At 37.7% G+C, this 22,462-nt stretch overlaps 1 protein-coding gene across 4 annotated transcripts in view; it reads left to right on the forward strand.

Annotated features, from left to right (window-relative positions):
• Positions 1-22,462, forward strand: part of LRRC7 (leucine rich repeat containing 7) — a 582,114-nt gene that overhangs the window by 466,946 nt on the left and 92,706 nt on the right. For 3 of the 4 annotated variants that reach the window (XM_072649823.1, XM_072649821.1, XM_072649822.1), the window contains exons 15-19: positions 7,763-7,862; positions 10,205-10,329; positions 17,209-17,409; positions 18,833-18,944; positions 19,144-19,321. In XM_072649823.1, coding sequence (XP_072505924.1) covers positions 7,763-7,862; positions 10,205-10,329; positions 17,209-17,409; positions 18,833-18,944; positions 19,144-19,321 — 716 coding nt within the window. Of the gene's footprint in view, positions 1-7,762; positions 7,863-10,204; positions 10,330-12,587; positions 12,837-17,208; positions 17,410-18,832; positions 18,945-19,143; positions 19,322-22,462 lie in introns of all 4 variants that reach the window. The other variant, XM_072649824.1, reaches the window with a different exon arrangement.

Here is a 22,462-nt window from a genome sequence, read left to right on the forward strand (position 1 = left end):
GAGAAGGTATTCGAATGAAAGGGAACTGGGACAGGTTTCTTGGAGAAGCTGGGATTTTAGCTGAGGATGGAAGCCAGGGAAACTATGACACAGAGTGGAGAATGGAGAAAGTTCCAGAAATGGGGGACAGCTAGCAAATTTTATGGAATTGGGAGGTAGAGTACATTGTGAGAAGTGCCAGGGGGCCAACATCACTGAATTATAGGGTACTTGCAGAGGACTAAGGCATAGGAAGATCAGGAAGGTAGAAGAGGCCTGGGTTAGGAAAGGCTTTGAAAGCCCAACAGGATTTTATATTTGACTCTGGAGGTAATTGGTAATCACTAGGCCATTGAGCAGAGCAAGGGGGGAACCAGAGGGGAAGATGTGGTGAGATGGATGCTTTAGGAAGCTCACTTGATGGTCAAGCAGAGGATAGGCTGGAGCCGAGGGAGTCAAGTCAGGGACACCAAGCAGAAGGTGATGTTGGAAGTCCAGGAGTGAGAGTGCAAGTGTGCATCAGGTGGCGCAGGACTAGAAGAGGGAAGGGACATATATGAAAGCTGGTAAGATGGTAGAATCAACAGAACTTGAAACTTGATGGTATATGAGGAGTGGGAGAATGTGATGAGTCAAGGATGATACCTGACTTGTGACTCTGGTCACAAAATCAAAGGATGACGTTGGTAAGATAGACTCAGTAGTCAATTTGGTGATATAGGACTTGAGGTCAGGAGAGAGGTCTGAGAATTGTCTGCAGGGAGATCATAATTGAATCCCTTGTAAGTTCAGCAAGCCAAAGAATAGAGAAGAAAGGAGAGAAAAAAACCCTCTTCAAATATGGGAATAGTTCTTCATTTAAAATATTTTGATTTTTCACATTTAAGACTTTGATGGTCTCTCAAGATGCAACATTTTTAGCTCGTTACTATTTAACAACAAACCACAAAAGTTTTCTGGTTCATATCTTGCATCTTTCAGTTCACAGCAATGTGAGTCTAGCTTTTCAGTTCATAATCAGAGGTAACACAAATATGATCAGTGAACGTAGACATTATAACTTAATTTTATCTTTAAAGGGAAGATATAAAAAATCATGGGCACAATCCTCAGAAATAGCCTTCCCATTCCTTTTTTTGCCAGCTTTAATTTTATTGGAGAAGGAAGTGGTAAATCATTCCAGTAACTTGGTCAAAAAAAACACAAATGGGATCATGAAGAACCAGACACAAATGTGCAAGACAAGAATTATATTCAACTTCTTATTTACAAATTTATACATATATATTATATGCCTGTATGTATGTATATACACACATGTATCTATAGATATATAGGTATATACATACATATCTATATATACATATATATAAAAAATTTTTCTACAATTTTGTGCTCTACCGGTTCTGCATTTTCATCCATACCTACAGTATAAATATCAAAAGTGAGGATTAGTGAGTAATTCTGTCATCTAAAAATAACATGAAATATATCAAAGAATTGCTTTTTAATCTTAGTTTTTATCTCATATCCATCCCTCCATTCTATCCTTATTGCCACCACATTCTTGGACCAGTTTCCCCATACTCCTCACTCAATCATAAAAGACCTTATTTGTAAAGCACTCAGCACAGTGCCTGGCACATAGAGGGTACTTAATAGATGTTTACTCCTTTCCATCCCTTCCCCCGTCCATCCGCCATATCACCACATCATCCCTGATGTCAGCCCCCGCCCCACCTGGGAGTGTTCCCCTTGCTCTGTCCTGTACATTTTTCTCTCTCTACACCTCTAACTTCATCAGCTCCCATAGTCTGGAGTACCATCTTTTATGAAGATAATTCCCAGATCTGCATACCTAAGTCTGTCTCTAGAGTTTCAGTTCTGCATCCCCAATTGTCTATTAGCTGACATTTCTATCTGGATATGCTGGAGACATTTCAAACCCAACATCTCCGAGACACAACTTGCTGATCTTTCCTCAAAGGCCACTCTTCTTCCAAAAATGTCTACCATTCTTTTAGTCTTCCACATTTATAACCTTAGCACTATCCCCAATTTCTTTTTCTTCCTAACCCCACAGCAACCAATTACCAAGTCTTGCTGTTTCTATCTCTACAACACCTGCACTCAAGTAGCCACCATCTTAATTTAGCACTCATCTCTCTTCTAGACTGTTGGTCAGTCTAGAAGATCTCTTGGTCGTTGGTGCCTCTGCCTCAAATCTCTCCATACTTTCAGTCCGTCCATGGACCTGACAGAGTAAGTTTCCTTAAGTACAATTAGGAACATGTCACTCATCTACTCGCTCAGTTCCAGTGGTTCCCTTTTGATTTGAGGATAAGATACAGGTTCTTCCAACTCTAACCCTTATCCTATATCTCTGGCCTCATTACAGGTTACTCTTCTCCCATCCTCTGAAGCCCAGTCAAACTGACTTCTCTCTGTTCTTCATACATAGAGCCTCATTTCCCTTCTTTATTCTGGGTTTCACTACATAATCATCATTCCCTGTGCTTTCGCTTTTCTGTTCCAGTCCAAAAATTGGTTTATAACCTTTCACTGAATAATTGTTGCATGGTATAATTCTTTTCCTCATGCTGCTTAAAAGATAAACAGAGCAACAACGTATTCACCAGTGACATATGGATACACTTTTATCTCTTGAGCATTGCAAGTCACAAACCTAGAATTCTCATCGTTAGTATTCAATTTGAACATATTCATGAGTATTCCATGCATTCTAATCTCACGCCAAAGACAGTTTAGTAATAAATATTTTTAAGTAATACCAGCACAGTTTTTTTAAAAGCTTCACGTAATGGTCATGCTCCACTTTTTTGCAAAAATAAAATTGGCATAAAATCCATGACAGTTATGAAGTGAAGTATGGCGTCTTTGAGCTGACCATCTCCCCTACCTGGAATGGATTCCTTCCTCACCCCACCTCTGAAAATTTCATTCCATAATACATAGCTCAAGTGCCATCTTCCACCCAAAACCATTCCTAATCCCTCAAATTGCAGATGTCTTCCCTCCCTAATAACCTAATGTTTAACTACCTTCTGTTGATCCTCTACATACTTAGATGTGTACCTGTTGTACCCCACCTTCAATGGCGTGTAAGCTACTTTACACTAGGGACTGTTTCATTTTTTTGTATTTGTATCCCTAGTTCATAGCACATTGCCCTGGCACATAATAGCTATTTAACAAATACTTGCTGATTAATTGGTGAATAATTTTTCTTCTGTATAGACATAATCATGTCTCTCCTTGGCTCAGAACTCTTCTTTGGTTCTCTATTATCTAACAAACTCCCTGACTTGCCCTCAACATTGGGGTGCAGCACCCCATCTTCTCAACAAGTTCATGCATTGCTTCCATCCATGATTTTTGTGGTAGAGCCACCTGGGCAATTCAGAATCATAGAATCTTAGACTTACAGTTGCAATGGTAAGAATTATGGATTTAGAGTCAAAAGAGCACCAGGTTCAAATTCTGCCCTTAGAAACTAGTGGGGGTATGCTTCTGGGAGAAGTCACTTTACCCTCTGAGTCCCCTCTCTGAAATAGGGATGAGCAACCCTAGAGAGCTGCCCCTCAGCACAGTTAGAAGGATTGTCTGGAAGGTACTTTGCCAGCCTTGATCACCGCATGAGTGATGATATTGGTACTATTGTAACTGCTGCCAACTAGCATGCCCTCTCTTCATTGCTTAAAGATCTTCAGGAACTTCTAAGATTTTCTGAACAATGAGGAAAATCCCAAAATGAGAAATTCTACCCCTTCTTTAGGTGGCCCTTCCTGCTTCTCAATTCCCCTAATTCTTCAGAAGGTTTTTTCCTTTATCAGCGCTCAATCTGACTCTCTGAAACTGCCACCCGCTTCTTCCCTTGATCAACCAAGCAGATCAAGCCTAATCCCTCTTTCACACAAAGGCCCTTCAATTACTTGTGTAGTGAAACTGTTCTCCCTCTTCTAATACATAAGCATAGTAGTAGGTCCAGTGCCAGAGCTGGGCTGCCAAAATCTTTCCCTAAGAATTTTAAGGGATGGCGTGATTTTTCCCTAATGCTTTCAGCTCAAACCCCCCACTACAATGTGTTCTCAAACCACCACCACCTTGACCACCGTATTGCCTCAGACCCCAATGAAAATAGCCAGGATTCTAGCCCAGTGCCCTCAGCCACCATCTTAAGAAGCAGCACCCATGAAGATGTAGCCTTGACCTTCTTCTGCAGAAGGTAGAGTCACAGAAAATAAAGACCCAGAAAGGAAAGTCCATGGCCATCAAAAGGTTCATCAGAAACTGACTCAAAGTGGAAATGGCATTCAGGAAGAGACATGACCATCTGCTTTGCTAAGGAACATGGGACCTTTTCATTTGACTTGCAGCTGAAACCTTTCATGGTGTTGTCTCCCCATTTGAATGTGAACTCCTGGAGAGGAGACGTTCTCAGACTTTTCTATCTGTCTCCCCAGTGCTTGGCACATAGTAAGCACTTAATAAATGCTTTGTTCATTGATTTGTTGTTAACTGGCAATGAGTGGTGAATCCCTTTCCTTTAACCACATACATTAATTAGTTTTTTCAAAGAGATATTTTGTATATGGGATGTTCTTACTTATAGCAAGAACAGAAGTTGCAAAGTATTCCCCCTCCTACACACCCTGTTACCTGAGAGTGCATTTTCCCCATTACCTCCTCAGTTCCTGCAGAGGGGGCTCAAACATAAGGTAGACTCTACAAAGTATTTGCTGGAACATAGAATTCACCTCTGAATTCACCATACCCAAAGGATAAATTTCTGTAGCTCCCTCTTGCTGGTGTTTCATCCAAGTTGAGTTACGTCCCTGGGACTTCTCTCCTCACAATCTAGCTTCCCACAAGCCTCTGGCCCCTAGACCTGTGATGGCTTGCCATTCTGACTTTCCAAAGCCAACAAGGAGGAGCTGTCTTATAACATGCCTTCACCCAAAGGTTGGAAAAATAGACACAAGAGAGACAGAAACAACAGCAGGGCCATGTGCTCGTGTGCCTGATGTCTGCCACCCTGGAGAGAATAAAAAAAGCCTGCTTTCTACTCCCCACCTCAGCCTTAGGCCTTCTCTTTCCATGTACACATAGCCAAGAAGGAATGAGGACATCTCACTTTGTCCACTTGGATCTTTTTGTATGCCCCCACTTCTGGCTGTGCTGACCATTGATTGTCCTTCTCTTTACCACATGGTTAGCAGACCACACACCTGCTCCAAATTGGGGTACAGGATCCTTACATTATCTATCATCATGTCTTTCTGGAAAGAGGCTCCTCAGCCTCTTCCAAATAGGGGATTGCATTGGATGACTGAGTTGTGAATGCCCACCAGTGCCCTGCTATACCTAGAAACAAATGACATGCCCCACACTGTCTTTTCTTCTCTAGGAAAGAAGCTCATATAATGTGGTCTTGAGGTCCTGTGCCACCCTGGACACTCTCACCTAGATGCTCTGCTAAAAGATGATGGCACCTAAACTGCCCAGGGTACTCTACATGTGATCTGGCCAGGGCAGAGAAGGAGAGGAGTGTCACCCACTTCCTTCTGAACACCCGACATCTCTCTGCAGCCCAAGATCATGTTAGCTTCTCTGGCTGCTATATCATACTCTTGATTCATAGTGAACAGGCAGCCCACTATGCCCCAGCATCTCTTCAGATATCATCCCCCATCTATTCCTTGTAAAGTTGATGTTTTTACCCGGTTAAAAGACCACACATTTATCATTATTAACTTTATTCTTATTAGATTTAGCCCAAAGTTAGAGGCTGTATCATCTTTTAGAATCCCAATTTTTCCATACATTAACCACCTTTTCCAGCTTTGGGTCATTGGAAATTTAATCAGTTTGCCCTCTTTGTTTTATTCAAATCCTTGATAAATGTCTGAAGCAACATGGGGACACAGACAGATTCCTGGGCCACTCTTAGAAATCTGCTCAGTTGACCCTAAACCTGTGGTTCAGGGAGTATGTAAGAGGTATGTTCATGATGCTGTACTCATAATAGGGTCTCTTCCTGTCTACTGACATGACTTTGGGCTGGTTACCCAAAATATCTTATCAATATGATGTGAAGTTTTCAATGCATCAGGGAATCCCTATACATCATAAGAAGTCATACTTTCCTTCTGAAATCAATGTGAAATAGAGAAAGAGTCTATTTTGAGGACCTAAATCATGGGGAACTTTCACTAAGATTGTGATTCACTGTTGTGGGTATTTGAATAGAACAGAAACTGTATCATAAATAAAATAATGATTTTTCATGCATTCCTGACTTAAATGCTATATCAAAAAAAAAATTAAGCTTTTCAGTGTTAACAAATGCCATCCAGTGAAGAGGCTTTTCAAAATATTAAATAATTTTACTATTTCAGACATATCTTTGAAGTGTTATATAAAATTGTTTCTATTATATTCAATGAGTTTTTGAAAGTATGTCAATAAATCAATTTTTTAAAAAAATTAGTGGAGGTCTTGAGTTTGGGTTAGAACTTGATGTAATCAGACTTGATATTTTCAATCCACTTCAACTCAGTAAACATTTTTAAACACTTACTAGTGCCAGGCCCTTAATATATACACAAAAACACACATACATTCACACACACATATGTATGTATGTATGTAAATGTATGTCAGACTTCACAACACTTGGTCAAAAAATGTATCTTTTATCTGTATTATAAAGCAACTATATTTGATGGCATTTTAAATCATGTAAAATCTTTGAACTCTGCATTTCATGAATTTGGTCATGAAAACTTCATTATGATATTTGATCACAGATGAGATAATATATGTAAGTGCATGGCAAACCTTAAAGCTCTTGATAGATGTTAGGTAATATACGTATCACTAGGGAAAAATATCACTGAAAATTAATGGGCATGCAGAATTATATCTAAAAGGGGTTTTTTTTTTCCTCAATAAGAGAAACTTAAGTTTGGAGATTCCCCAACAGCACAACTTTGGTGATACTGATCAATAAAACTGAACTTTGTCCTGCCTTCAAGGCTTCAGGTTTCTGAGATTTTGTCTGTGTAGATATCACTTCTACCCTCTCTGATATTTATGATCTCCTGAGGGTTGCCATGGCTAAAAATTCATCATCCTGAGGACAACTGTTGATGAACATCTCAGAGTTTAGCCAAGTTGTTTGTCAGAAGTCAGAATTTAATCCATTCTCGGAACTCTCATAACATCCTCACCATCTTGAAAGAGCCTGCTGTTGAGCTAGCGGGGGTAGGAAACCTGCGACCTCGAGGCCACATGTGGTACTCTAGGTCCTCAAGTGCGGCTCTTTGACTGAATCCAAACTTCACTGGGGATTTGTTCTGTCACACTTGAGGACCTAGCAGGTCACATGTGGCCTCAATGCCACAGGTTCCCCAACCCTGGCCTACCTTTTGGGAGTCCATAGTTTTCTCCAAACCTTAATGAGGTAACGGACTAGGACATTTTTGGATTAAAGAATATTTTTGTAATTTGAATAATAACCTTGTCATTCAATCTGGAATCCTAAGAGCTTGGAAGCCTTTGGGCAGCAATTGTCATTTGCATCATATATATTCTCAGATATTACATCTCCCCACTCTACCAGGACTCCTGTGCAGTTGTTCATTCAGGGCCTTGAGGAAGGAATTTTGGTATTTTATTTGGTATCTTTTTTTTTTTTAATCATCAGTGAGACACACATATATTTTCGTCTTTCTGATCCTGCTTTGTTTTCCCTTTGCAGTCCAAGGCCCTTATCCCTTTACAAACCGAAGCTCACCCAGAAACAAAACAAAGAGTATTGACTAATTACATGTTTCCTCAGCAACCTCGAGGTGACGAAGGTAAATCACCATCAGAAATATCGTCTAAAAACTGTTTAAAAAATTTAGTAATATTTATAGAACAAAGGGATTATTTTGGCTTTGACCTCTGGACAGTGATATCTGTGGATAGGTAAGGCTATGGATGTGTTGATAGTGTCAATGTTATAACTTTTTAAAAATTGAATACATATTTATAAAAATAATTTGGGGTTTTTTTCTGATCCAGGAGTACCTTTGTTTTTCTCCAGCCTAATCATTATGTTCAAAGGAACCTCTTCAGAAGTATTTTAAAGTGTTTCACTCCCTTGCTAAATAGAAGTGGTCACTTGAACTTAAAGAATTTCCTGACTGGAGGTATTGTAGATCTAGGAGGTAACCAATAAAAGAAGGTTCTAGCATTTCCTTCCCAGGGTATTTTAAACAGGCACTCAGTTAAGTGGAATGATGCAAGGTCAGTCTGAGGCAAGTAGAATTAACTCGAGTTCTCAAGGAGCTGTTATCAGTCTTGGGTTCCCTAGTTGGACAAGCACAAACCACATGTCTCATGAGCTCATGACATCAGCTGCCCTTAGAAATTAATTCCAAAAAGGTATTTTACAAAGAGGTACAATCTTGTCTTTCCCAAGGTGGAGCATTTTATCTAAGAAATGTTAAGAAGCATTTTTGGACATTTAAGTCAAGAATCAAAGATTAAAAAGCGAGGTCAAGTTCTGGGAAAGTAGTCCCTTAGTCTGATTGATTCTTCATGGTTTCAAGGAAATGCATTATTCATTCTTGGGGTACTGGCATGGGCAACTGTACCCCCAAGTGCTAATGAGTGCGAACGTGAAGGCAAAATGAAGGTGAGGTTTTTTTTGTGAGAGAGAGAGAGAGAAACAGACGGGGAGGAGAGGACAGGAGAGGAGACAGAGAGGGAGGCAGAGAAACAGAAAGGTGAGGGGGAAAGAAAGATAAGGAAGGAGGGAGAGAGAGAAGAAGGGAGGGAGAGATAGAAACAGAGAGAGGGAAGGAGAAAGAGAAACAGAAAGGAGGAAAGAGAAAGAAGGAGGGAGCAAGAAAGAGAAACTGTGTGGCTTCAAAAAGTAATCCTCTTTAAATCCAATTTTATTTGAATTAGGACAACTTGTAAATGGATCCTTCTTTAATAGGTATACCCATCTTTCTGGTTTGAAGATTAAATTATCATTTAAATTTTTTCATTTGTAATTCACAAATATAAATGAATCCTTCAGTTTCTTCTTGTACAATTATATAAGCATTTTTAGCTTTTAGAAATCTAGGAATCACATATTAATTTGAAAAATTGATCTCCATATTTAGTGTATTTGAAATTTTGGATTCTGAAAGAAAAACAACCAAGTTTATTTATATCATTACTTGAAGATTAAAGCTTAAGTGCTCTTTTTTATGGAGTACTAGTAGTGGGGCAGGTAGTATTCGTTTCATTGCCATGTTCGGGGAACCTTCCGGGAAATTCTATTGAAAGAGTTCTCCTTTGAAGTTTGCAAGAAAAACATGAAAAGACATTCACAAACATCTTTCTTGGAACCAGATATTTAAATAAAAATCTGCTTCCTTCCTTGATTTGATATAGACTTACTGAAGTGAGATGTGGCATTAAGAAAATAACAAAAAAAAATTGTCATATGGGAAGAAAAAAATCTTTAAGCCAGGGGAGACAAGGGTAATTCCTATATAGTTTAAAATCTTGAACTCCTAGTCATCTTGTGCTTTCTGGAGTACAAATGGGATAGGCAGATGAACAGACAGACACACTTTCCAAATAGCTTATAAGACAAGAAAGAAATTTGACCAGAGTCATAGTTTGGAGTTTCGGCATTTCAATATCACCATCACCGCTCAGTCTTTTAATGACAATAGAATATTTAGAAATCATTTAACACTTTTTTTTAAATTTTGGACTGGAATAGAATCATTGGAATCCATGTATGAAAGTCCAAATGAGTCTTTCCGTTCTTTCTCCAGATAAAAAAAGGAAAAAAAACCTAGTTTTTATCTCCAAAAAAAAGGGGGTAAAATGCTAGGAACGTTTTTCTATAAGAAACCATATGTACACAGTGTTCTATGCAAAAGATTTCACATCTCGCCCTCTGCATATCCAATTGTCCACACTAGAAGACTCAAAAGCAAGGTCAGTTTGGAATGAATAGGAATTAATAGTAGTTGATTGTAATTAAAATGCAAGAAGGCCATCTAGCAGTTGGAATGTTGATTATGCCCCTTTTTCAGTTTTTAGTCTCTTTCAACAGTTTTTGCTTGATGCACTAATTAAGGATTGTTAATAATCCTCTATTTAAAAAGTACTTTTACTCTGATAATCCTTTGGAATGTAACTGTAGATTTCCAGTCAGACAGCGACAGTTTTAACCCTACTCTGTGGGAGGAGCAGCGACAACAACGAATGACTGTTGCCTTTGAATTTGAAGACAAAAAGGAAGAAGACGACAGTGCTGGAAAAGTGAAGGTGAAGCTTCTATGTCTTGATTCCGAGCCTCTCAGTCCCCAATCCACTAGAAGCCTTTCAGTTTTCCGTTGGTGTTATATATGTAGTCAAGGATTAGATCACACTGAGTAATAGAAGAAATCCTTACATTTCCCCATTGGCTGTTTTAAATATAGCGACATGGTGTCATTTTCTAAAGATTAAGAACCTTGGAGATTCTTAATCTGCCCATCCGGTTGAGACTGCTCCTCATACTGCCCCAGCTCTGACTGAGGGGTCCTTGAGATACTGTTTATAGCCCTAGGGAGAGAGTCAAGCTGGTAGCCCATGAGAAAAGACCATTCTGAGTACAGATTATCATTAAATAAAATCATCATCATCATGAAAAAATTAAATGAATTCTCAAGAGATTTATTGGAGTCTTTCCTATACAGCCTTGATTTTCCTTTACGCACTGAGCCATGTATCATACAAACTGAACCGAGACTAAATATAATGAATGTTGAATTTTAGTATTAAAGTGTCAAAGATTGAAGTATCACTGGGATAGTCAAGAAAAAACCAGGAATACGTTTAAATCTGAGGATACAAAGTAATTAAGGACAAGAATAACTAAAGCTGGTAGATGTTGTTTTCATTGTTTCAAATGTCTTCAAAATGTCAACCTTACAGGATATTTAAATAAATATCCTTTAATAATTTCCAATTCATTTAACTTAGATGAATTCAGAAATGTAAATACATTTCCACTTTTTGTGAGTGTCAAGTTTCAGTGTCTTCTATCATCATGGCAACATCTTGGATCTCCCATTATAATTTTTTCTTATTATTTATGCACTTTTTCCATCATAGATACTAACAATTCTCACTCTAGATGACTAATTATACAGGTAACTTAATATGCATCTCGCCGATAAATTTTGTGGTCACCCTTGACTTTATACTCTTCCTTCAATCCCACTCATTTCTTGACTTTTGAACGTTAAGGTGCTCTCTGGATACAGGGCAGCAAGGCAGTTGAGCATTTCACTGATGTAGCATGGAGTTTTTTCTAGTAATGGGGGGAAAAACCTTTATTGTTATGGGAATTTTGCAAAAATATCTTGGTGTCTTGGTAATTGTGGGCTCAAAATAACTTGGGAGGATTTTTATTTAAGTTTTCAGAAAAAAAAAGTCTTGATCAGAATTTCTCATGCTTTTAAGATTTTCATTATTTAGAGCCCCTAAAATAAACAAAGAAGGTGCTAATCTCCCAGAATTTTAAATCCTAGACCCAGCACCAAAGCTAACATGCTTGCCCTGAACTTCTGAAGCATTTTTTTACTTTACTGAATTTCCAAAACTCCCAGCACTTCTCCCTGACAATCTTAACAGAGTATCCAAGAGGGCATGAAAAGTGCACAGAATCTAATCCAATGTATGTGTGTGAGTGACAATCTAAGCAGAGATGCTTCAGTTACCAAAGACCCTCGGTTCAAACCATTATTTAGAAGTCTGCTTGGTGGAGTTTATCGGTCAATCAACAAACATTTATTAAGTGCTTTCTATGCACTAGGCACCAGCCTAAGTGCTGGGGAGGAAAGAAAGGCCAAAACAAGGTCCCTGTCCTCTGGGTGGTGGCTTATCATGGGGGTGGGAGGATTGAGGAGGGAGTTTGGACTTTATTCTTTTGGTTTAGGTTGCTTTTTATTTTCTTTGCTTCCGCATTAGCTTTTCTTTTACTTTGGAGTTAATTTTTTTATTTCTGTTGTTGTTATGGTCTGGTTTGGTTTGGTTTTTAAATTTCCATCTACTTAGTTGTGGCTGATTTAAGTATTTCCAATGCTGGTGTCTTTGGGCAATTTAGAATACAAACATTCTTCTAAATAAGTCATCATGGAGGCATGATGAATGGGTCACACTGAAATCTTAAGCGAGGTTAATCTCAATTTTCTGGTTCATTACATGTGCATTAAATTCAGTACCCATCTTATCTCTTAGTACATGCCAATTCAGAAAATGGAAAACCTATGCCATCCACTTTCATATGAATTAATGTATAGTTCCCTAACTGTGTGTACAGCATAGAATGATTGCTAACTTTTGTGACAAATTTATGACCCATTAGCATCCTTCTGTAATATGGCTGTTTGATAAAATAGAGAGAAAGCTAATTTGCTTATTTTTAAATGCATTAGCAAAAAAAGCACCAAAATTAGGATAGAGAAATGATAACGAACTGAAAGTATTGCTACAGTGCTCCTCTTTCTCCCAGAAAATGGAGATTCCTTCTCCCACAGGATCACCCTTGCCATGCCCCCTGGGAAAGGGGCCAGCGTGGGATTACCCTCCAACCTGCCAGACTGTCTGGTGATTGCTGCACACCATGGGCCAGGTGTGATCAGCAGATCCAAGACATGCCAGTTCCCCAGATTGACCCACAGCTGGCATGGGGGTGTATAAGTGGCCTCCAGCAGGACAGGAGCATGTGCACTCCATTGCCAGTTGCAGCAAATTCCACCACTCTTCCCTCTCTAAGTGGCAGACAGGTAGGCCTAGGTGTTCGGGGCAGGAGATTCCCCCCTTAAACGCTGCCTTGGAGCCAGTGGTCTATGGGGTATGTTCTGCATGGTTTTTGTAAGGAATGTTGATTGCCTACCTGTTTTCTAATTACCATTATTTAATCCAGATTAAATTTTGTTATGGATATTTGGCAATATCAGCATCTGCGTGGTGGGGCTGGGGGAAAGGGGAGGGGAAAACAACTTGGGGCACCTTCAGGGGGGCTCACAGGGGTGGCTCTTGACTTGGGTGGACCAATTTTGGTTGTTTGTAGTTGTTTTTGTTAATGATGGACATCCCCATCCCAAGCATGAGAATGTTGGTAGAACATTAACCACTGGACGGATGTGTTGCCAGTTAGCCAGCTGGTCAATTTAAACTTCATGGCAATGCACATTTGGGGACAGCTAAAGTATCTAAATCTTTCATTTTTAAAATGATACTGCACTTGGATGAAAATTCACAGGAAAGAGACATTGGCACAAAGATGGGATTAAAAGACATGAATTTACTTTGGAGTTGCAACAAATAGTAACATTTTAATGAAAGATAAACCTGCCATCTTGGTCTCAGGTTTTTTTACAATTGCATCTATTTTTACTTCAGGAAGTACTAATTAGTTGTATTTCTGACACATAATGAACTGGGTTTTGAGGAAACATGGCTTAGGCAAGAAGGATCAGGTTCAAATCTGCCTCAGATTTTTACCAGCTGTGTGATCCTGGACAAATCATTGAAGCTTTCTTAGCCACAATTTATTCATCTGTAAAATGAGGGTGGCGTAGAAGTTCCTCTGGCCCAACTCTGTAGATCTTTTGAGTCCGTGTACTGGACAAAAAACATTCCTGCAAAGTCAGGCAGAGTGAGAATGTCTTCCTCTAAAGTGTTCAGAGATTTCTTTTAATTTAAAAAAATTCCATCTCAGCATAAGATATTTCAAAATGAAATTATCAGCACAATAGCTATTTTTCTTCTGGATTTTGACTTTCTATTGTCTTTACTGTTAAATAGTATTAAAATCAAGTTATTTTTTTAAGGAAAAAATGATGGCTCTATTTTAAACATGGAGATTTGTCCATTTCTAAATTCTACTCTTGTGAATATCTATAAAGTGCTTTGCATTGAGAAATTTCTACTTCAAAATTAATGTTTTGATATTTCCCAACCACAGATTTAGTATTTCAATTTATAATTCTTAAACAAAATAATTTTTCCAGTTGATTTAAAAATGAAAGAGAAAGAGCATAAAACATTTGCTTATTTTACATAAACTGATGATATTTCAGTAGATTTTTCTGTTCAATAAAATGATCTTATATGAACAAATACTATAGGGTAAGTGATATATTATAACATTTCAATAATCAAATAACTGTTAGTAGATATGCTATGTAAATTTAAACAAATAAATTTTTCTGGATTATGTACTAGAACAAAAGACACTTTTTCCTAAACATTTTAAAACAAAAAAAAAAAAAGAAATATATCTTTAGATTATTGTGCTATTAACATAATGGTTTCTGATCATATATTTATCATCACTAGAGCATTTCACATGCATATTGAAAATCAATAAAAGAATCATTGAGGTATTATCAAACATGTATTTACTAAATTTTTCAAAGTTGATGTTATACCACCTTGTGGCACACGCTTCAGACACTCAAAAACCAACAGTTTATTTTAAACAAAAAAAAAGGTAGACTTTAAACTGCCAGTTTGCCTCTATAATACTACGTGTGTGTGTGTGTGTGTTTGTGATGTCTACACAGGCAAGTTGTTTATCACATCAAAATACCTTTGATTGCTTCATCGCTGCCACTGTTCCTTTCAAATAGACTTCAATAAGATTAGAAAAAAACCAAAGGTGGTATGGCAAAGCATATTAATTTAGATCTTGATTTACCAAAGGGATCCATTTTTAATTTAAAATCAATGTTAATATCAACTTTCTTTACCTTATAACTTGAACTTCTCAATAACTGGCACAGCTATTATTTCATTACATCTTTGCAACAATCCTCTGAGATAGATTAAGCAAGTGTTATAATCCTTATTTTACATATAAAGAAACTGGGTCACAAAGACTATTTGACTTACCTATGATGACCCTTCTTGTTAAGAGGAGAGCTAGGAGTCAGGTCCTAGTCCAGCAGCGCTTTCAAGTGAGACCGTTATGCCTCCTCTAATAAACTTAAAACAAGAAGATTATTTTCCAGGTTAAACATCTGTCCTCCAAATCTGTTTTATGTAAATGTATCTTAATTTGAGTATTGGATATGTTACCACAATATATTCACTTGACAAAATATTCAGAAAATGTCATGAATGTAGCCAGGAACACATTGTCATGTAATTTTATCAATAGCAAGCAGATGTGACAAAAAATAGCAAATTTTATTCCAACTAAATCTTGAAGGGACAAAATGACATCTTTTCTTGACTTCTTCAATATACTGTAGAAATTGGATATGTTAAAGTTACTTTGAAGATAAAGAAATGGTGACATGCATAACTTTAATTTTTATCATATTTCAATATTACTTTCCATATCAACACTATGTGTTAATAACAATAACACATTGACAGGAATCTTAATTCCTGCATTAAAATATTTGCATTTTTTGAAATGATTACTTTTTACTTAAAACTTCTGATAGCAAACAATGTTCAATAAAATAATTTTTAAAAAATCAAATGTGGTATATTATCATTCCCAATTTATATAGTAATGTATATATCACAAGATTTTACTAGCAAAAATACTAATTTTTTATTTAAGATTCACAGTACGGAATTATTCTTTTTTAAAAAAAAAACCTTTATTATAGCATCTAAAACTGTTCATAAAGCTTGTTTTCTTTAAAGCCTACACTTCCCAATAGCACTTGTGATTTGCTTTATTTCTACATTGTCATCTTATGAATTCTAATCTATGTGATAGAAAAAATTTAAGCTATTTGTGTGTCTTTTTAATCAAAATATTTTACATATCTCTAAACAAATTTCTAAACAATTGCTTACTTGTTTATTACCCCTATTAGAAATATAATCTGGACAGAGCAATAAAAAAGAGGTTTGGTTTTGTTTGTTTGGTTTTTTTTTTGTTGTTTGGTTGGTTTGGTTGTTGTTTTAGGGAATTTGGAAATATTCAGTTCCTTTTGGATGGCAAAACAATTTATGTCATCTACATTAGCTTCATCACCTATCAAGTAGAATTTCCTATTTCCTAAGAACTTTAGCTAGTTATACACACACTCACTCACTCAAACATGCACACATACGTACACACACAATTTCTGCATCTGGATGAAAATTCAAAGCTGTCATGTTCATATTTCAATATTTTATAAGATAGCATGTTTTTTTTTTAATGGGATAAGACAAATTTGCACAACTTAATTTGCATTTTCATTATTTTTCAGTCAGTTCTGATAAACGTATGTTTCAGTCTAACTACATTGTGATAAGTAACCCAAAGACCGGCTATTCTATATAGAATTTCTCATTTTTCTATAAATTAGCTGTTCAGAAGAGTCACATACACATAGTTCATTAAATTTAGATCAGCAGAGTGAAGCAGAGTTGGAGGTGGCCTAAGGCCAATCTTTGCCAAAACAAAAGCTAGTAGCCCTCTTATCAGAGGACCATTTAATGGCATTGAACTGAACACCAATCTAATGGAAGCCAAAGCATTCTGGCTAGATGATTGCTTCACTTCATTTCTCTTGACTGGTTTGACTGTGATCTAACATATTCAAATGTTGTACTTTACTTGGGTGAAACTAAATGTAAGTGACCCTTACAATGCTTCTCTCTCCTCCTACTTTGGAAATGATGTACATTTCAAAGTAATGTGGTCATTAACATCTCTCTGATGCATATTAGGACACCAGACGTTATCTACTTTTCATTTTTTTTTTTACATATAACAATACTGCATGAAATTCATTGAAGGAGGGATGTCTCCCCTCCTTTCCTGCATGTGTACCATCAACATCAATATTATTACCTACAAGTAATTAATCAATAGAAGGAATAAGCCCTCAAAGTATAAAATATTAAACGACCAATAACAAAACATTTCAGTAGTTTAGATGCTCTGTCAATATTTCAAGCATTTAAACGACTGTGATTCTCAGACATCTGCTAGGTAGGTCTGAGAAGAGATTAGAATCTAAAAATCACATGAACAAAAAGACCTGGGGAGTATGATAAGCACTCTTCCACAGAGGACAGTTTTTCAAATGCCTATAGTGTTTGTACTTTTACTAGTTATTATGTACAGTTATTATGTATTATGGAAGTTTTGTGAAAATGCATGCCATTTGTATTAAATTCCTTATTATAAATTTGCAGGTTGAGATAAATCTAAAACGATATCCTACCCCTTACCCAGAAGATTTGAAGAATATGGTAAAATCTGTTCAAAATCTGGTGGGAAAGACAAGCCATGGAGTGCGTGTTGAGAATTCGACTCCAGCAGCCAACACAGACCAACCTGTGAAAGAGAAGTATGAACACAAGTGGCCAGTTGCCCCAAAGGAAATTGCAGTTGAGGTATTTCCAAGTTATTAGTGATTTCCAGTATGATACGGGTGACTAGAATTGCTAAGCCATGTGACATTAATTTGTGTTTTACAACTATCTCTGAGTAAGTAAATTATTTCAAGGACATTAGTTGAATTTTTAAAAACTCATCCAAACATTAGTTATATTTAATAAATGAGTGGTACTCTTCCATAAAATGACACTCTTTCAGTCCAATACTTAACAGAGAACCCAGATTTTCCAAACTTTTCTCAAGAAATGGTTTACTTACCCAAAAAGATGGCCAACTTGAATTATCTTATGGTAATGATGCATTTTTGGTTGACCCAAAATATTCATTATATTAATTATTAAAAGGAAAACAATTCCATTGTAATAAGGTAAATTAATGATTCTTGATTGTTGCTATTATACATGTTTCAGACCTCAGCATTATTTGGATTAGAGCAGACAGCATGTGACTTTCTTATTTGGGTCAAGTCTTTCATGTAAAAACTCATTAGCAACAGCAAAATACCTAAAGGGAAGTAATTGCTGCCTCTCCCTCTCTGAAATCAGAATTGGAGCACAAATCTTCCTGATTTCTCCCCTCTGTGCTACCTACCTGTCCCAGGTAATATGCCTGGCATAAACCCAGCTTTATCAGACAGACAGACAGATATATATATATATATATATATATATATATATATATCTTAGAGAAGCAGTGTGGTGTAACCACTGGATGCACCATCCAGAGTTGGGAAGACCCAGGCTCACATCCTGGCTTGGATGCTTCCTCTACAAGTGACCATAGGCTAGTCATTTAATGACTGTGGAACTCAGTTTTCTTGACAGTAAAGTAGGAGAGGCAGCCCTGTGCAGTAGAGAGCTGATTTTGGAGTCAGTAAGGCATGGGTTCAAGAACTATGTGTGACCAGGTATACATCACTTAGACTCTCAGTGTCCCAGGCATCTCTGTAATCCCATAAATTACCAAGGAGTTATTAATCTGCATTGATCTGATGAGTTTCTGTACAACAATGATACCTTTGGGACCCAACATCCCAGGGCTGTCATGAGACTCCAATGCCTAATAGGTATAAAACGCTTTATAGATTTTATAGCACCCTCTAAATGCCTATAACTGTTGTTTCATATGTATTTTGTCATGATTGTGGTTTAAGTTTATACAGAGAACATGCCTTCTCAGTCTCTCAGCATTCCACTTACTGCTTTTCACACAGTAGGTACTCATAAAAACTACTGGACCAATGAAAATGGGCTTGCCTGCCCAACATAAACTTCTAGTGCTCACTCAGATTGAGTGTGCATAGGAGGCCTATTTCCCCTCCCCCCAGGGTCCTTTGAGCTGTGTCACCCTCTCTGATTCCAAGGCAGCTATTGGGTCACTTTCTATTCATAGGTTTTCTCTTATTTTCCCATCCCTCAGGATTCCTTTGTACATCCAGCCAGTGAAATGAGGATTGGGGAACTTCACCCTTCACTGGCCGAGGCTCCGCTATACCCTCCCAAACTTGTTCTTCTAGCAAAAGACAAAAAGGGTAATACTTAAAAACTGGCATTTAAACAATTCTCAGGATATTTGTACAGGATGTTTCTCATGGTATTTCATGTACATCTCTTTTACAGTTGTGTTTTCTGAGAGTAGAATGCAGTGTTTGTTTTCAGATCATGATGTTCTGGAAAATGTTGAATTGCGAGCAGCCACAACTCTGATAACTTTCCCCCCTTAAATTTCAGAATCAACAGATGAGTCTGAAGTCGATAAAACTCAATGTCTGAATAACAGTGTTTCCTCCGGTACTTACTCAGACTACTCACCTTCTCAGGCTTCCTCAGGATCATCAAACACCCGTGGTAAAGCAGCGTCTCTGCAAACAACAACTAAAGATGCAGGAAATTCTCTGTGGGGCAACAGGTGGGTTCCCATTTCCCTCTGTGGGGTTCCCGAATGACTATCTATTTTGCCATTTCCAAATAAAACAAAAGTGAAACTACCCTCTTGCCTCAGGGATTAGTTTGAGCAAATGAGTGGACACAGCAGACAGAGCATCCCGGATTGATGAGGACTCAACAGGAGAGAGCACTCTGAGGATGGTAGGAATAGGGGGCAGAAAGACCTTGTTTGCCTTCCACATTCCTAAATCATGTTGTAAACTATCACATTGGAGCCCTGGCTGGCACTACAGTTAACCTGATAAAGTCAATGTTGCACCCAAAAGCATTTAACTTATCACAAGTGATTCTGTCCCACCTTCTCCCATTCACAGATGACAAGGAACAACAGTTATCCAGGGCAGTAGGGGCAGGCTCCTAAAGAGGAGCACAGTGCTAAGCCCTCTGCTCTACAGTCCCTTTGGAGCATGGCCCCTTTGGTTATTAGATTTGCTTTTGTAAGCAATGGACAAGCTATTGTCGGGGGGATGATGGATTCCATAGTCTTTCATTTCTACATAGATGTTAGACTATTCCTACTGCTGGCATTGTCTTCATCAACAATTAAGGAACTACTACGAATGTTTAAAAGGGAAACAATGTGATATAGGGGGAAAGTTCTGGGTCTGAAGGGACATGACCTGAGTTCAATGTCCAGATCTGCTACTTGCTAACTGTGTGCTATTTAAACTCTCTGTGCCTCAGTTTCTTTACCTGCAAAATTGTGTGTGTGAGCCAGATTAACTCCAAAGTCTCTTCTGACTGCCCAACTATGTATACATTTATATAGACGTAGATGTGTGTATGAATGTATGTATATGTGTATATTTTTGTCTGTCTCTTCATGACCCCATGGGCTATAGCATGCAGACCCTTTTATCCCCCACGATCTCCTGAGGTCTATCCAAGCTTAGATTCATCTTTTCCATGACAGTATTTTCCATCTCCTCTCTGCCATCCCCTTCTTTTGCCATCAATCTTTCCCAGCATCAGAGTCTTTTTCAATGAGATCTGTCTACTCATTATGTGGCCAAAGTACTTAAACTTCAGGTTCAGTACTTGACCTTTCAATGAACAATCTGACTTAATTTCTTTAAATATTGACTGACTTGATCTCCTTGCTGTCCAGGGGACTCTCAAAAGTCTCCTCCAGGTTCAGATACAATCCATCTCAGACTCTGTCTAGCTGAGATTCTATCTGGCCCACTTGTGAATACCAAGCGTTACAAAGGCTTAGGCTCCTTAAGAGCCAATCCAATTTGGTGAATCTTTAAGAATCTTTATTAAACTTTGTTTTCTTTGGCTTTAAGAAGGTTTGAGCTGAATTCATTCGAGCACGACCCGGATTGTCAGTATTTTGAGGTCCCCATCACCCCTAAACCTCATCAGCATCATAGGATCATATGTTTAGAGATGGAAGAAATCTCAAAGGCTAGCCAGTCTGACTCCATTATTTTTTGGATGAGTAAACTGAGGCCCAAGGAATTGAAGTGAGGTGCCCAAAGTCACACAAGTAGTATCAATAAAAGAATATAAACTCAGGTTCTCGGATTCCAAGTTCAGTCCTTCTTCCATTGAATATTCAATGACTCTGCAATCCTTCTATCTTTCCAGTGGAGCATGAAAGATGTTCATTTGTTTTCCCTTACTTTAACCATATGATCAACCTATCTTCTCATTTGTTCATTATTTCTTCAATGGAAAGCTTCTCCTTTGTAATTGTTAGTAAATCAATATGGGACTCTTGGCCCTCCATGCACCTCTCATTGCTTTTTAAGTGATTCCCAACTAAAACTCTTTGGAGACTATAGTGTTCCATTACTGGCAGTTAAAAAAAAGGTATCAGAATATTATTAACATGAAGAAGATCAGTATTTCTTTCAAGTGGAAGGTTAGGGAACATAAAAGAACTTTGAAATTTCCCAAAGTGATCCAGTCTAATCCTTCCATTTAATGAAGGGCTCATTTCAATCTCTATTTGCAATGTATATTCACAATATGCATGCTGATGATGGAATTTTATTTGCATCCATTAAACTGCATCTCATAATCACAAAAAAAAAGACATCTTTCATGAAATAAAGTTATAGAACTATGGAGGGATTTTTTTTAAAAGCCATTTGTGGTTTGAAAATACAATTCTAAAGAAATGTATTCTAGATATGTGGAGTTGGGATTGGGGGGAAAAAAGGCTTCTCCAACACCACAATTGGAAAGCATTGATTTTGTGGCACTCAGGTTTCCTTATAGTCCAGCTCTCACAGCCAAACTTGCTACTGGAAAAACCATAGCTTTGACTGTACAGACCTTTGTTGGCAAAGTGATGTCTCTGTTTTGTTTTGTTTTTTAGTATGCTATCCAGATTTACCATAGCTTTCCTTCCAAGGAGCAAGTGTCTTTTAATTTCACGGCTGCAGTCACTGTCTACAGTGATCTTTAAGCCTAAGAATCTGAAATCTGACATGGCTTCCATTTGTTCTCCCTCTATTGGCCAGGAAGTGACGGGACCAATTACCAAGATCTTAGTTTTTTTATGTTAAGTTTCAAGCCAACTCTTACACTCTCCTCTTAATTCCTCTTCATTTTCTGCCATCCCAGAGTAGCATCATCTGCCTGTCTGAGATTGTTGATATTTCTCCCAGCAACCTTAATTCTGGCTTTTGATTCATCCAGCCCATCACTTCTCGTGATATACTCTGCATATAAATTAAATAAATAATGTGACAACATACAGCCTTGTTGTACTCCAGTCGCCAGCTACCTCATATTCATAAGGGATGCCCTTTAGATCATACGTATCCAGCCTGATGGTTTTTTCCATTTTCTTCAAAGTAAGTCTGAATTTTGCAATAAAAAGCTCATGATCTGAGCTACAGTCTGCTCTGGGGCTTGTTTTAACTGAGTGTAGAAAGCTTGTGAACCTTTGGTTGCAAAGTGCATAATCAATCTGATTTCATTATTGACTGTCTGGTGAGGTTCATGTGTAGAGTTGCCTTTTAGGTTGTTGAAAAAGAGCTTTTGCTGTGACCAGTGAGTCATCTTGACAAAAAGCTAGCAATCTTTGCCCTATTCCACTTGGTTCTCCAAAGCCAAACTTGCCTGTTGTTCTAATTGGACTTTGATT

Source organism: Notamacropus eugenii, chromosome 2, assembly GCF_028372415.1.
Source record: "Notamacropus eugenii isolate mMacEug1 chromosome 2, mMacEug1.pri_v2, whole genome shotgun sequence".
NCBI lineage: Eukaryota > Metazoa > Chordata > Mammalia > Diprotodontia > Macropodidae > Notamacropus > Notamacropus eugenii.